Consider the following 15989-nt stretch of genomic DNA (forward strand, 5'->3'; position numbering starts at 1 on the left):
CTTGAAAATACTTCTTGTTAATTCAAAGAACAGGAAAATACTTGTGTGTTTGACAATTCTTTGACTGACAGAGCTCTTAATGTAATAAATGCACACAAATTTGTGCTCTGTATTACACATACAGTATTAAATTTAGCAAGTCTAGTCATAGTACTTACTCATATAGATGTCCATGTAGCTGTCTGGCCTGTTGTTTCCATGTGCAGTTTTATCAATATAATTTTCAAGTGCACCATTTGCCTGTAGAATCAACTCTGCCTTGTCAATGACAGTAACATATTGCATATTCAGACGCAGTAAATTCCTTCTTGAAGTTCTTGGCAAACTTATTTGCTCTGTACCAAAATAAAAAATTTGAAGCTGTCATGTTTTGCAAAGAGAAAAAGAAATGAGGCTTGTGCTCAAACTGTTCTGCTGGACTTTTGATGTAATTAAAATTACGAATTAAAGGAATTAATTCTAAAATGTCTATTTATTCATTGCAAAAGAGACAGAAATGGTGTAGTTCTTGTTTTCACAGTCTAAAAATCTAATTTTCTAAACTGTTTTCTTTCAGGTAAGTCAAAGCAAATTTTTCATAGTGAGTTTGAAGGTGACTCAGGTGAGCCCAGTTTTGGATTTAAACCCAGTCTTTTTTCAGTGTGAGTAGATAAGTTTGTATAACATTATCCTTTGTCAATAATATGTACATTTGTATATCGCTGTCCTTTGTCAGTATTTTAAACCAAACCTCTCTGCCTGTTGCTTGGGAAATAGGTCACTGTACCACATTTTATATGTACAGAAACCGAGGTAGAGTTGCAGGTGTGTTTTACTTTTCTAAGGTGTTGGGGGGTTGAAGGGGTTTGAAGAAAGAGTCTTTCTGGTTTTGTTTCTGTCAGTGATTAGGGTGATCCTGTTAGTGATTAAGCCTATATAGGTTTCACCATTAATTACATAAATTAACATTCTAAAAAAAGAATGATACCTAGTAATTAATACTTTTAGTAAGAACTCACGATGATGCAATTTTTATTGATATTTAGTCTAAAAAGTTACCAGGTGAAATGGCAGTGTTTTTAAAAATAGTTTGGTGTAATCTCCATGTTATAGTGTAAAATGATAAAGCTGTGTAAAATGTTGTGAAAAAGGGTTGTGTACAAAAGAACAATTTCAAAAGAGGTCTGAATCAGGAAGAACAAACATTTCAGATGTCAGCATGTTGAATCTTTTTGGTCATTCCGTCCATGTTTATTGCACAAGTTACCCAGACCCACAGGACTATTTGCATGTATTTAGACTTCATATGTACTTGAATATTTCATTAAATGAAAAATGGTTTAAATGTTTAATTTGCCAATTGGCCAATGTCTGAACAAAGGAAGTTTTGCTGTTCTGGTCACTGAAGGTGGGTGGAGAAGACATGTGGAGTTCCGGTGTGTTCATTGATGCAGCCAGGAGACACAGAGGCTGAATCAGTTGTGCCTCATGTCGTTATTGATGATTGTGAGAGAGTTTTGGCATTTATAGTGCTGAATTAATGACAGCTCCAGCCAGGAACCAATAAGCAAAGTTTGGATGGCACTGTGGAGGCAACCTGCAAAATACACATGATGGTATTTTGGTATGATGTTTTCAGTACTACTTGCAGGCATCTTGCAGGTTTTAATTTAGCTTTTTTTTTTTTTTTAGTTTTTAATTAGGTAAATCTTAATTTATATCTGAATAAAGCTGGTAGCACAGTTTTCTTTGGTGCTGTTATAGGACACAACTGTTTGGTCCATTAGAAGGCATCTTGCATATATAACTTGTATGATAGGTTTTCTGCTGAATTATTTTTTGACTGCTGGTAGTTCAATAAGGTATGCTATAGGTAACTCAAAAAATTCAAATAAAGGAGATTTATGATGTTGTATTTCTAATATTTGCTATTATTTTATATATTTTAATGGACATTAAAGAAAGTGAGTCATGGTCTAGGAGAGTACCAAAAAAAGCAAAAGAGCAAAATGTGCAGTGGGCTTAAATCACTTCAGCAATCATAGTATTGGCTTTTATGGCCTTCAGCATATGAGTCACTGCTTCAAAGCCCAGCTTCATGATTAGTATCAGTCCCATGAGAAGAAGAGACTGGTAGTTCAATCAACTGGTATCACCCTCAGTTAAAAACTAAATCTATATTTATTGTTAGGCAGAGAGTATCTTTCTTACCTACTTCAGTTTGGGAATATTAAATAAAAAAGTCTTTTGATTCCTGTATATTTTTTTCAAACCAGCAGTGGTAAAAACAATTGTATCAGCTTGGCCATAGAACAGAAGATGATGAAAATCTAAGACCCTTTAATTTTGTTTTCCAGGCAGCAGCAAAGCAGCACCGCAGTGTCCTCTCCATCTGTACACCACAAAGTGAGTGCTCATGCCAAGTGCTGTAATTTAAAAGCCGCGTTTTGCTGAACAGCCATTTTGTGCAGACTTCTGTCACCTTAAAAAACATCTGCCCTAAGCCCATCCACCTGTTCCCCTGCACATCTCTGGCACAGTGAAGTAGCTGGTTCTTAATCTTCTTGGATATGGAGTGAAATAAGGTTTGCAGTACTGTGAGCTGTGCTTTTTGTACCTCTGGGAATCCAAACCTTATCAGATTGAATATTGTTGTATTTATGAGTGACCACAGAGGGGATGTGTTGAAATGTCAGAGGTTTCCCATCGCACTCACTTGTTTGTCAAATTCAAAATGAAACATGAAAAATCAGTGTTAATTTTATTTTATATTTTTAACTTGCATATTATCTTGCACTGTCTTAAAGTCCCCATGCATTTAGGTGCCTTAATCTGATAGCTCATATCAGGAGCCATGTGCTGAAACAAACTTTTGCTTCAGTCCAGTCAATTCCACATTCCCTTAATATTCAGCATCCTGTGTTGGATGTCACTTTAGCAAGGTGTCTAGAACTGTCCTACTTGTGCTCTAGAAGATCATGTACACTAACTATTGCCTTAAACCCTCCTGTTTTCTTGTTCTGAATAGACATTATCCCCATATAGTGACAGTTCCATCGTTCCCCACAATGGCAACGTATGGACAGACTCAGTACAGCCCGGGAATCCAGCAGGCTGCTGCATACACTGCCTATCCTCCCCCAGGGCAGCCCTATGGAATACCCTCCTACAGTGAGTACTCCAGAGTCATGGTACCTGTGAGGACATCGTCCTCAAAATATAGCCAAATATAGCTAGCAAAATATCTTTGAAGTCTTTAAGCTTTAGAGTGAAGTGTCATTTGTGTCTTAGAAATGTTCTCTTCTCAGGTTTAGAGGAAAGTCTGACTTTAAAAATGTTAGGTTTACTTTGAACTACCTATCAGCTCTTCATATCATGGGTTATGTTTTTACAGCTAGGTAAGTTTGGAGACAGTCAGCAGTAGGATTTGATAAATTTAGGTTCAGTAGGATGTGCTGCTTAGTAGTAGCTGGTGAGTGTTCCCATGATTCCCTGTCAAGACAAAGTACACTAAATATGATATTTATGAAAACCATACTTTGCCTTCCTTGGTTCTTCCTGAAGTCTCAATGACACAAGCTACTTTGAGAAAAATTTTGTGTCTATTACTACAGAAGAACCAAAATGCAGAGCAGAATAAGGCATGGGTGAAATGTTACAGAGTACATTGGTTTTGGAAGACACTTTGTGTTTAAATGGACATACATGTGCAGTCAACATTTCTAACCCCAGTCAGCTTTGTTCCCTGCTTTTCTGCACAGCCTTGCCAACAGCTGTGGGGAGACAGTGCTGGGCAGGAGCAGCTGGGGGATTCGCACAGGGAACTAATTAAACCAGCACTCCTGACAGAGAAATGCCTGGTAAACCATGCCTTAAGTGTCCTCAAGCTCTGCATGGGAATACTGAACTCTTGAGGAAGCTTAAAGTTCTTTCCACTCCTAAAGACCTCAGAGATGTTGCTCTTGTTTAGGTACAGCTCTTTAACAGAAAGCTTTGGGCTTCTTACTTCTGGCTACTCCCGTGAGGGCTGAGTCTTGCGCTGTTAAGATGGCTTCATGGTTTTGTTTCCACTCCTCTTTTCTCTTGTGCTCTTAAACACCTTCATTTACTTGGCAGATACAGTATCTCTTCCCAACGAAGTTTTTATACAGCCATTGACAAAGCTTTTACTGAAGGGGAATTTAGTGCAGCAGGCTGGAAGGCTGGGGAAGTGGCCTTAGCAGAGCCAAAACTCTACCAGGATGATGAGAGGAATGTTTTGAGACCCTTTCCTGGAGCTATTTGTGTGTTTGCATCAGCTGGCTGACTTCCAAGGAAAACTCTGAACAGTTGTCCTGTTAGAGCAGGTGAAAGTAGAGCCATTTGCTACTGCCTGGAGGCTTTAGGGTATACATGTGTCAGGCCCATATGCTGCTTATAAATCCTGTGGGTGACCTCTTAGCATCCTTGAGCAGTGGTTTCCCTCCCCCAGCCCATACACCCTCTTTAAGATACTCAACACAGCATATGAAAAACTCCACCTGGCTGACAACCAAGAACAATGAGGCAGTATTGTTTTTAGGCACAAAAAATAAAACTCGGCCGGTTTCTAGACAAAACAGAACATTATGTGGAAATTAATTTGGTGCTAAGTTATTTTGCTGTCTGACAACAATTTTTAGGCTTCCAAAGAGGCCCATTCGCTGAAGATTGATTGTAACTGGGGTAGGTTGAACGCTGGAGTGCTGATGGAATTGAAAAGCACAGGATGTTGGGAAGAGGGGCTTCTCTGCACACACTTCTCTTCCCCAGCAGTGATGAAGCCACACACTTGCACCAGCACGTGTCCCCTAAGAGTCCAAATAAACTTCCTGCCTTTCACAGTCGTCTTGTTACAAACTTGTACTCAAACTGCATCGCAGTTCTTCTCACCTAAAGCTAAAATAAGTGATTTCTATTAGAGAAAACATTATCTGGGAGGACTTATTCCAAACCTGAGCAAGCACAGGCTTGTTGCTTCGAAGACTCATTAAGCTAGAGAGCAGCATGTTTGGGGAAAGGCACCTGAATTCAACTTGTCATTTGGCGAGTTTGCCTCCACGTGCTAAAAGCTGACAGCAGCCTGGAAAGTGTGTAAATCCAAGGCCCAAACATCAGCAGGGTCTTTGTTTAATCCCAGCGCCCAGGATGTGTCCAATGGCCATTTTTTGTTGTGCAAATAGGATGCAAAGGAGGGAAGGATCACGCCCAAAGGGTTCATAATATGTTGCACCTTTGAGCTGTTTATTTTAATAATACAGCTGTACAATCTCAGCAGCATCTCAGAATAAAATATCAACCCCTTTCATTACCAGCAAGGGTTTCATCTTGCAATGTTTAATTCAGCTATTGTTGTTCCCCCTATAAATTGTCAGTTTAATTGCCTGGTTTTAGAAATGAAAAGATTTTTGTGGCTTCAGGGCTTACCTATTGTTCCTGAACTGTATGTTCTATCTAACTGAGTAGATGATAACCCTCCTGTAGGACTTGCCAATAAATGTTTTGATATGAAAGCTGAAAATATAATGCAAGTAAAAAATAACTCTTTTGAGAACAGAAATCTTGAGGTTATTTTGCTGAAGGTCCTGTTCCATTGTTAATCATTTTCTGCATCTGATAACTCTTCAGAAAAATTATGAGTCAGTGAGTTTCTTCAATTCTATAACAAAACTATATGTTCAGAAATTGTTTTTGCAATTACCATTATTTGTGTTTACCTATCTTAGCAAAAGTGCTTTTGGGTGTGGATACAGGATGTAGGTGACTCAAATACGATTTGTGATGAGTTTATTTGGCTGTTAAGAGACCTGTTTGGGAAATGCAAATAGCTAAACATACATATATATATATATATTTGTGTGTGTGTGTGTGTGTGTAAAAGAAAATGAAAAAAAAAAAGAGTTTATTAGGTTAAAATCCAGCTGAAAATTTTTTAATTCCTACACTTGCTTTTTTACATCTTCATATGACAAACACTCATGTTCTGCTCTTGGTTCCCACTGTGTACTCCAAAGGCATTAAAACAGAGGACAGCCTGAGCCACTCCCCAGGACAGGGTGGATTTCTCAGCTATGGCTCCAGCTTCAGCACCCCGACGGCAGGACAGGCCCCGTACACGTACCAGATGCACGGTGAGTGCAGCCCAGTGCCTGGCAGGATGTGCTGTGGGCACTCAGAATCCCACAGCCCCACGCTGGGCCAGTTCTCCTCCTGCAGTTGCTGTGGAAAGCTTGTAGGTGCAGGCAGTCAGCGTAGGGAAGGAGGTAAGTCTCTGGTTGATCTGTTTTGCTCATCAAGACATTGATTTCTGGCTGAGGGACTGGCTTTAACAGCATTATGTCCTAGCAGAATTTCACCTATGATCAATATAAGCTTTGTGTTTCTGCAGAAACTGTGTTTTCTCTTTTTTAATTAGTTCTGTGACTGCATACCTGGGATTGTTGTGTTAGTGTGGATTCCTGCATTCTGATGGAAGCAAAACAAAGGTGGTTTTACACTTCATGTAAACAGTCCTGTCAGTATTATGCTTCTTTATGCCTTGTGCTGACCTGAACAAACTGCTCTGTGCTTAAACTGCTGTATATTCTCCCTACTATTTTTTTTTTTAAAAGCTGGTACTTTGATACTAAAAAAAGAGAGTGATTCTGCTTGAGGAGAGACGAATGCACATGAAGATAAAGCTGTGCCTTGGCTTTGTGAGATTTTCCAAGGGTTGGAAAAACAAAGAGGAATTGCATGGCTTTCCCAAACTCTTGTAGAAGCTGTGGAAGGGGAGAGAGATCAAGTCTGTCACTTTGCTTTTTGATATTGTTGAGGGTTTTATGCAGAAGGCCCTTTTGTGACATTATATTTTGCTGGCATCATTGCAAAACTGTGTCTTAATTCTCTTAATTCCTCTCCATCTCGAAAGTGAAAGGTGGACATGCACATCCACTTTTATTCTGAGACCAACTAAAATCCTAAACAGTTATGAAAACAGGGAAAACAAGGTAAAATCTGTTTTATTCCAGAAATTATCTGAAAAAGCTGAAGGCTAAGAGTGGACCCTTGGCTGAGGCATCACCTGCTAGTTTTGTCAGAGCACGTTATCTCTAACACAGAGGTAGTTTTTGGGGCTTGAATACCTCATACTACTTGCTGAAGACACCTGTGCTGGATGTGGCACAAAAAAACCCAAAAAGCAAGATAACCTATGGGTTTGGGGTTTATTGTCACCTTGACTCCTACAGGTTTCAGCTGTCCAACTTCCATATGTGTGCTCTGTTGGCTGGCTGAGCTGTTTGAGAAGGCAGACTCTTGACTTTCTTAGGACTGAGGTTTTTAAGGTGCCCCCATTGTTCAGTCAGGAGGTTTAGACAAGCAAATTTTGTGCATCAGCCCTTGAAAATGTTACGCTTGGAAACAACAGTGACACAGCTGTGAGTTGTACCAAAACAGGCTGAGGAGAGCTGTGTGTATGAGCGTGAATGTGCCCTAGGGTGAGGCTGTGGTTTTAAGTGAAATCACTTCTTTTCAGATATTTATTCCAGGATGATCGTTTCAGCCAGCTCCACTAAGCCTTTAATGCAAAAGAAAACAGGAGAAAACAGTTTCTGCAAGTGGCAGGTGCTTACTCCAAGGCACAGGGAGCAGGAGTAAACAAATATTTCCACCCTTCTTCTCACTTGTGAGAGGAACAGTCTGAAGCTCCCTGACTGTATGGTTTATTTACCTTGCTGAGTGCTAGTGAAAGGTTTGAGTGAGGAGCCAGGAGCCTTCCTGTGCTGAGTGCTACCGAGGAATGTGGGCTCAGAGCTTTCCCACGCCACAGCACTTGGGGGTGGGGAGGTGATCGCTCCCGAATGCGAGCAGGCAGCTCTCTGTGCCACCCAGCTCCAGGACCACTGAGACTTTGCTGGTGATGGGCTAAACCAGCTGAAAAGGGCCAACTTTTATTGATATATTTTTATAAAAATGTCCCCCTTCAAGGGGGACTTGAAGAGTCAAGCTCCTAACTCCCAGTTCAAAGACAAAATGTTTTTTGCATGATACAGGAAGAGAGACCATGAAGAGGGTGATGGTCAGGGGCTCAGAAAGAAAAGCTATCTCCAACTGCTCCTCAGTTGTGTAGTGTAAAGTGTAAGGAAAAACATACTTTTTTTAAGGTATTCTCTGCAAGTATTGTAAGGTGGTAATAGCTCAGGTACAAAAGTGAAGTAAGTTTGTATTGCTTGCTTCCACTGAGGACCAGCTCCTAGAGCAAAATAGTGAACTCATCTGTGGGTGAGGGTGAGTGGTCAGATTGTTCCTCACTGTTCCTCATGATTCGTCCTCACTGTCCCCTCAGATAAGAGTTCCAGCAGCAAGTAAGTGCCCGTTGTAGGTGTTACACCACTCACCAAGGAATAGATGACCTCTTGGGTGACAAATTTTTGTCATACAGGGCTCTAGGACAAATGCTGTCCTTCAGTAAGTGCCAGCATAGTTGGTGCTCGTTTGTTCCCTCTGATGTTTGTTTGGCAGCAGCACTGGCTGGCTGGGATACCTGTGAGGCTGTGATCAGTAAATCAGTACTTCTGAAGCCAAATTCTGCTCTCTGTTAAGGTCTGTTTGTTTGCAGTACAAACACAGGTGATGCAGGTGTAAAGGGGTAGCATTCAGCTTCTCATCTTGAACTCCAGCTGTCAATTGTATGCTGGTTCCTGAGTGAGTACAGAATCCACTGAAGAGCAAGAATGAAGATATAATATTCTTTTGGTCAGTAGGTGGTAAAGAAAAAAAGCTATTTTACAGCCAGCCAGAAGGGGAAATGTATTTTCATGCTTCCCTAGCATGAAACTAAATTGATTGTGGAAGAGTTTGTAAGCCAAAAAGCTAATGTAAGTTGTCACACACATATATAAATATAGAAGATGAGATTAGCAAGTTCCATAGCTCATAAAAATGACACGAAATCATATTGCAAAGGTACTGTGGCTTGACATAAAGATTTTAATGGGCATGTAGCAATGGATATCATCAGGCTTCAAGTAACATTCAGACTGAAATCTGGTATTCACATATTTGCTCTGAAGGAGTGACTTTTTTCCTCTCTTCTTTTTCTTTTTAATAAGTGCTGTGTACGGTGTTGTTCCATGTCAGTATTGCATTTACAAAATTATTTGTTTCATAATGAAGATATCTGAAATATGCATGTGGCCAGTCTGGGGATGGCACTCACTTTTAGAGTCATGAATCTGGAGAGGAGGCAACAGCTTGCATTAGATTTTTGCCTTTAAAGTGGTAAATTTGTCATGCTGAGAAAAATGTTTCTTCAAGGTCCATTTCATTTCTTAATCAATCCTCATGTAAGTGTTCAATTACAGCACCAAATCACCAAACACCTTGGGCTTGGTATTAGAAATATATTTTGCTTTTTAGCACACATTTTTTTAAGTTTACATTTTCTGACAATTTAGCAGTTCAGTGATTTGCTCAGACTTCTGGTAAAATTATTATTCAATGATAGAAACAGAACATGAGACACAAAGATTATCTTCCAGTTCTGCCCCCAAAAACTTACTGTCTTAACTGGTGCTTGAGGAAACTGCTTGTTGCTGAGGGCAGGGGAGAAATCTTTGGAATATAAGAAACTTAGCATTTAGTGAGCTATGTAAAATACAAAGAGAAAATTGTGCCAGCACATTAGCTAACCCAGAAACCCATCAGCTCTGCAGAGAGTGCAGTAACAGCCAGCTTACAGAGCATTTCCTGTGGTTGCAAGAGCATGTGCTACCCCTTGATTGCACATTAGGCCATCTCTTCTCAGCTTGTCATTAATTCCTAGACAATGCCTTGCGCTTCAGTTATAATTGCTAAAATGACAGCTGGTATGAAACTATGAAGTTGCACAACAGCTAAAACTGTGGCCAAAGACCACTGTGGATGCTGTTGTTGGGCAGGAAAAGATTTGACTGCTTTTTTGGGTTTTTTTAATATCCAAATCTATCTACCCACAAAATACTTTTTACATTACAAAGGAAAAATCAGTTATGTAACCGGGATAACTTCCCTTTGCCAAGGAATTGCTACGCAGTATTGAGCTTGGGACAGACATAAATTTGAGACCTAAGACCTATGCAGTGAAATTCTTTGCTACTACTGAACGTTTGTTTTCTTTGTAGAGCCCTTCTGATGAGCTGTTAAGTAGTGAATGAATAGAAATTAGCATTTCTTTTGTGCAACACTGATTTAAAGTGGATTAATTATATATATATATATTGCTTATGTTTGTGGAGTGAATTGGTTATGAATTGTTCTTCTGGCCTGAGAACAATTAAAATCTGAATAATTAATCAATTAAAATGTTTTCTTATGCTGAAAACATTTTGACCCTTGTTGATAAGTGGATAATCTAGACAAATTTTTTTTCCAAGAGATGTCAGAATGTTCTTGCAGTTGTGTGCCAATTTGTGTGTTAAAAATTTAATATGAGGTCGTAAATACCAATTTGGCATGAACAGTTACCTCTACCTGCATGAATTTTGCAAAGGAAGTCCATGTTTAGTTTTAAGCTTGAAGTACTTGGTGATGAAAATAGTGATGAAATTTCAAAGTACACCTGAGAAATGTGGATTACACTTTGGCATACAGATAGTGAATCCATATGAAGTCCCAGAAAATAAAGGAAGGTGAGAGTATGTTCTCAGCAGACTGTCACTCAGATGCCTTAGATTGATAAAATTAAAACCTCAGTAGAAAATGAGCAGCCTCTTTCAAAAGCTTCTGCTTCACAGCTGGTTTGCATTAATTGCAGTCTAAAAGCGTGGCAGTAAAGTTGTGCTCCACTCCGTGGTGGGTTCAGCAGGGAGAGGCCTCTCTTCAGGAGGGGTCAGACCTCACTTTTTACAGTGTAAATACAACGTTCCTCAGAATAACAGCACAGTCTCCCTTTCAAAGATTTTTAAACACCAGGGGCTGACTGTGCTCCATTTACTTTGCTTTAAAACGAGCTGACTTCTAGGAGAGGGAAGTCTGTGGGAGAGGTGAAGGTGTTGACAGTGATGCACTGTAGGCTGCAAGGATCTGTGCTACTGCTACCCAAGGGGAAAGCTCTGCTCTAACTCTTCCCGTGTCATGGAATTTAAATATTAACTGGTACAGTCATAACAGGAATCTTCTCTGGGGCAGAGTGTTTACTTTGGAGGTATCTTGTGTCTGCTTGAGAGTTTTGTGTGACTTTGTCATCAGGCTTGCAGAGGGTGGCACTAGGGAGATGGGAGCAGCTGTGACAGTCATGAATCAGAGAGGAGCGGTAAGGTAGGGGCAACAGTAAAGGGACTGGATAAGGAAAATACAAAGAAAAGTTTGTGTGCTGAGAAAGGGGGAATCTACAAAGAAAGAAGTGACATTTCCCTAACCTGCTGCTTGACTGTCTTGGGAGCATTTGTGAAGGTCAGATAGAAATCTCAAAACATCGGTTAATGAGCAAAATCGGCATAGAAAACAGTCACAAAGATGTTCAGATGTCACAGAGACTTCTCTTTGTGGATTCTATTTTCATTGCTTCTGTAGGATATAAAAAAATGCAAAAACATAGGATGGTAACAGCTTGGGAAATCTTGAACTTGGCCTTGATTATTCAGCTTATAGTGCACTTGGCAACGAATATGCTAAAATGTTATGGAAGCTTCACTGAATAATTGATTCAGTATACCTAATGATTTTGAAAATGTCTAGAAGGCAATAGAAGAGCTAGTGTAAAATTACATATAAAAATCTGTATCAAGAAACATCACACCTACATAGGCATTTGAGAGTTAGAAAACATCAGATTCATGATGCTGTGCAGTATTGGTACTGCTTTTGTTGTATCTCATTTCCAAGCACTGTGTGAGGTAATGCTGTGTGGAAAAATAGATGAGAGACTGGGATGATGTTTGTGGACAAGTTCAGCCTGACCCTGCTTCAGTCAGCACAGGCTGTGCAGCTCAGGAGGTTCTGAACTGCTCTGCTGGCACTGGATAACACTCTTGCATGGGCCTTTTTATATGTAATTTGGATGCCCCTTCTGTTTATACTGGCAGAGTTTAAACTCTGACACTTCTGCACTGCAGTACTGTGACCTCTAGAACTACAAGAATACCTGCACTGTCTGAAGAAGAGCCCATTGAGTTATTACAGATAAAAAGAGAAGGATAAAAAATTTGACTTAGAAAGTCTGTAACTGGCGGATTAATTGAAGCTGACAAGGCTTTACCAGGACAAAGATCACTCTTCTGTTGTCGAGTTTCTTACTCTGAGCATCCTCTGTTGGCCACTGTTGTGTCTCTTCTCCTGCAGCCCCTGCAGTGCTGAAGTAGTGCATGGAGGCTGGAAAAGCCTCAGGACAAATGCCTGGATCTAGAGTACTCAGCTGAGACTTACAGGGTTCCTAGGTAATGGGTCAAAGAGTGGAGATGTACTGACCAGCTCCCTATTTTCCACTGGTATTTGGAGATTTACTTTGCTCAAGAGGAAGAGAATTGCTAAATACACAGCTATGCTGGCAGGGCATGTTTTTATCCCCAGTGGCATGACAGTAATTGTGACAAGGCTACTTAGATTTGAATGCTGACCTGGGAACTGGAGGTTCATGGCCTCTAATTAGCATAGGAGGTGGCAAATCCAGCTTTCCTTTATCATGTCTTGTTATCCATCAGTGAAGGACTGTGTCCCAGATGAAACTGCAGCTGTAGGAGTCTTTATACTTTGGTGTCCATGGAGTCACCCAAATACAGTCAGTTTTGCTGGTTGTTTTTTTCAGCAAGGTATTGCATCGAAATGCTCTACATCCTTGCTGTAAGGATGTCCACTTTCTGGCCCAGAACATTTCTTTGTGATTTGTTTTTGAAGAGAGTCCAGTGTGATTGCCTTCTATAGCTGTAGCATTGTTAGATAGAAGTGGTTAAAAACACTTTCTCAAAGTACAGTAAAATCTAACTGCATTCCCATGGTTCAAATCCTGAGAGTAACTATAAACCATCCCAGCACTTTCAACACCACTGTTGATCTGGATTGAGCTATACAGGTGACCAAGCTCAAAAGGATGGTAAAAGCCAGGCTCTTAAAACTGCTCCGGTCATCACTTATTAAAGCTCTTTGAGGCTCTGTGGGTTGAGTACTCCCAGGGGCAGGGGAAGAGCTTCAACTCAGAGAAACTGAACCGTGAAATGTGTTTTATATCACCATTCAGAGTGCCCTCAAACACCTGGTCAGGCTGACAGGACTGCATGGGATTGTGGTGGGAGACAAATGGACTTACTTTGAATGGGTTGTGTATCTGAGAGTATCATCTGCAGGAGGTGTTCATATGCTTTTGGGAGCAATGTCCTTTAACAGACACTGGTGATGTCAAGTGGTGCAACACTGTAGAATAATGCTTTTCGTCTAGGTTAATGCAGTGTGCTCTTCCCTGCACTGTCTGAGTCCTTCCAGACAGAAATACAAGACTTTTTGGGGAAGGGTTCATTACGCCTAATGGCAAACAGTTGAGCAATCTGCTGCAAAATACATATGGGTTGAGTTTTTCTTCTCCTTTAACAGGTCAGATAGTCTTGAAATGCCTCCACAGCTGACAACCATGCAAGGTTTTATGAGTCTTCTTGCCCAGTAAATGCAGGCAGATGTTGTAGGATTTGGAACCTTACAAGGCACTAGAGTATAGCTGGTGGGAGGTAATTTTGATGAGTGCTTAACCTCTCACTAAAAATGTAGCAGCTTGGAGAAGGCAGTATTTACTGCAGGAAACATTAGCTTGTCAGAGAGCTGAAGCACTGCAAAGAACCTCTCTGAATGACCATGGAAGTCTCCAGGCAGATGTTGATCGTAGCACAGAGCAGTGCACGCTGTGCAGGGAGGTGGACTGGGGCCTTTGCCTGCATCACTCACAGTCAGCATTGCTTCCTGTAGGAAAACAGCTTGATGATGTCAGGATGCACAAGCCATTATGTGCAGGCTTGTAAAATATCATGCAATTCAGCTGGCCCCTGCAGGCATTTATTTTATTAGTCCTAAATGGTCAAATAATCCTTTGAGAGAACTCTCTGTGGAACCATTGTGTGATTCATCTACAAGCTAGAGGAAATGCTTGAGTCTAAGCTTCAGCATTCTATTTTTTGGGAGTTAAATCATGACACAAACATATTCAGAAATGCCCATGGTAGCCACCCTCAGTGTTGCATCTTTTAAGTGTTCCTGAACTCACAGTTACTGCTGGCTGCCCAGAGAGCTGTGATAAACACTGAAACTGTCCACCTGTGTTGAACCTGGCTCTCTCTGACTGTTGGGTATTTTGTTGAATGTTGAAAGTACAAACCATCTGTTCTTCTAAATATAGCAGCTTATTCTCTTTTGAGCAGTACAGGAGGCTTGGAGAACACCTCCCTGTTGTCAGGGCCCCTCTGACCTGTGAAAGACAAGGACACAAACCTGATATTCAAAGCTTGCTGCGGTTTTGATCCGAACTACACCACAGGCCCATCCTGTCTTCTTAATCACCAGTCCCTAAGACACCAGTATGTATCATACTGTGCATTCATAAGCTGAAAAGAACCTTTTTTTTTTAAGCAATGCCAGAACTTAGTTCTGAATATACTGAAAATAACCGTGAATATTCCCTTCTTTACTTGCTCATACCTGGCTAGGAGGGGAAGAAATGCAGCCTGATATTGCAGTGACTGAAAAACAGATGTAGAGACTGAGAGGGTGAGAAGCTGGTATGAAAGTTTTTGCAGGAACACAGGCCAGATCACGCACCATTGAAATTGTCATTGACCATGGCATAGACTTTTTTGGAATGCTCGAATTAAGTAGTGAATGAAGGGAAAATAGCAAATGAAATCCATCTGTATGAGAACAGGAATATAACATCAATCAGCTCACAAAGAGTTTTTCTATACATGTTGCCCTTGGACACTCACATAGAGAAGGGCCACATCTACTTATCAAGGAAAAATCATGGCACTGGCTATGCCTGGCATGTGGACGCCTTTCATGCAGTGCCTTTCCATGTGAGTGTGTTTGTGATATAAATACTTTACAGGAACACTTACAGTACCATATATCTGAAGAGCTGTTCTGCTTCAGAGTTCAGATTGTTTTATTATGAGCTAAATGTTCTTTAAGCTACCTGTGAATGAGGGCATTGTGACATTTAGCAACTGGCTTGATTGAACACAGATGTGAGCCATATTCCATATGGAGAAGATCCAAAGGGGGAGATCCTTGGCTTGTTTCTGATTTGCAGGGAGTTTGAATGCAATTACTTGGCATTGAGCTACCAAGATAGATGGAAACAAATCTCTTGCTCTCACCTTTGTAGTATTGCAGATGTAAAACCAGCCTCAGTTTGAGATTGTGTGTTGTCTTCAGAGGTCCATGGAAAAAAGCCAATATATGTGAAAGCAAAAGTTCCATAGAAATAGGCAGAAATGGGAGGGGGCCAGGCATTCATGTACATTGCTTACCAAGAGGCTTCCTTGGAGTGCCCCATTCCACATAGCACCACTTTCAAACTTCATTCCAGTCTATCTCTGAGTATTACAAGAAGCACTATTACCTGGGAATGTGTTTGGGGGGGAAATGGTTACATGGGAAATAGGGCTAAATTGCAATATCTGTTGATAATTTTCCAGTTTCTTGAGTGTAAAATTTACCGATGCGAAACTGAAATTGCACGTGACAGAATTGATTTTGTTATGGAAGTGTTTATTTCTTATCAACAACTTAGGGAGGAAAAGCAAACATTTGGGGCTGGTTCTGGTATGTGTTCTGAACTGCTGAATTCTACAAGGCTGCTCACGGAAATGGTGACTAGCAGGCCTCGTTCTCTGTTTATGGAGAGAGAGGGTTTGTCTTTGTCTTCATTACCTGTGGCACTTGTTTGTTTTCCTGCCATTTGAACTGAGAGTGCATCATTGAAAACATGGTCTCTCCAGTCTGTGAAGTGGAACAGGGTCTGAGCTGTAATAGTTCCCAAGACAAATACTGCTGAA

General features: G+C 40.6%; 1 protein-coding gene across 4 annotated transcripts in view; it reads left to right on the forward strand.

The window, feature by feature from the left end:
• Positions 1-15989, forward strand: part of EYA2 (EYA transcriptional coactivator and phosphatase 2) — an 85998-nt gene that overhangs the window by 37748 nt on the left and 32261 nt on the right. For 3 of the 4 annotated variants that reach the window (XR_001861641.1, XM_017733104.1, XM_017733111.1), the window contains exons 3-6: positions 557-601; positions 2337-2385; positions 3008-3150; positions 6012-6128. Coding sequence is in view for 3 of the 4 variants with exons in the window: in XM_017733104.1 (XP_017588593.1) it covers positions 557-601; positions 2337-2385; positions 3008-3150; positions 6012-6128 (354 nt within the window). In the remaining variant the exon portion in view is untranslated. The remainder of the gene's footprint in view (positions 1-556; positions 602-2336; positions 2386-3007; positions 3151-6011; positions 6129-15989) is intronic. The other variant, XM_017733116.1, reaches the window with a different exon arrangement.

This window comes from Corvus brachyrhynchos, unplaced genomic scaffold (assembly GCF_000691975.1).
Source record: "Corvus brachyrhynchos isolate BGI_N302 unplaced genomic scaffold, ASM69197v1 scaffold10, whole genome shotgun sequence".
NCBI classification, from domain to species: domain Eukaryota; kingdom Metazoa; phylum Chordata; class Aves; order Passeriformes; family Corvidae; genus Corvus; species Corvus brachyrhynchos.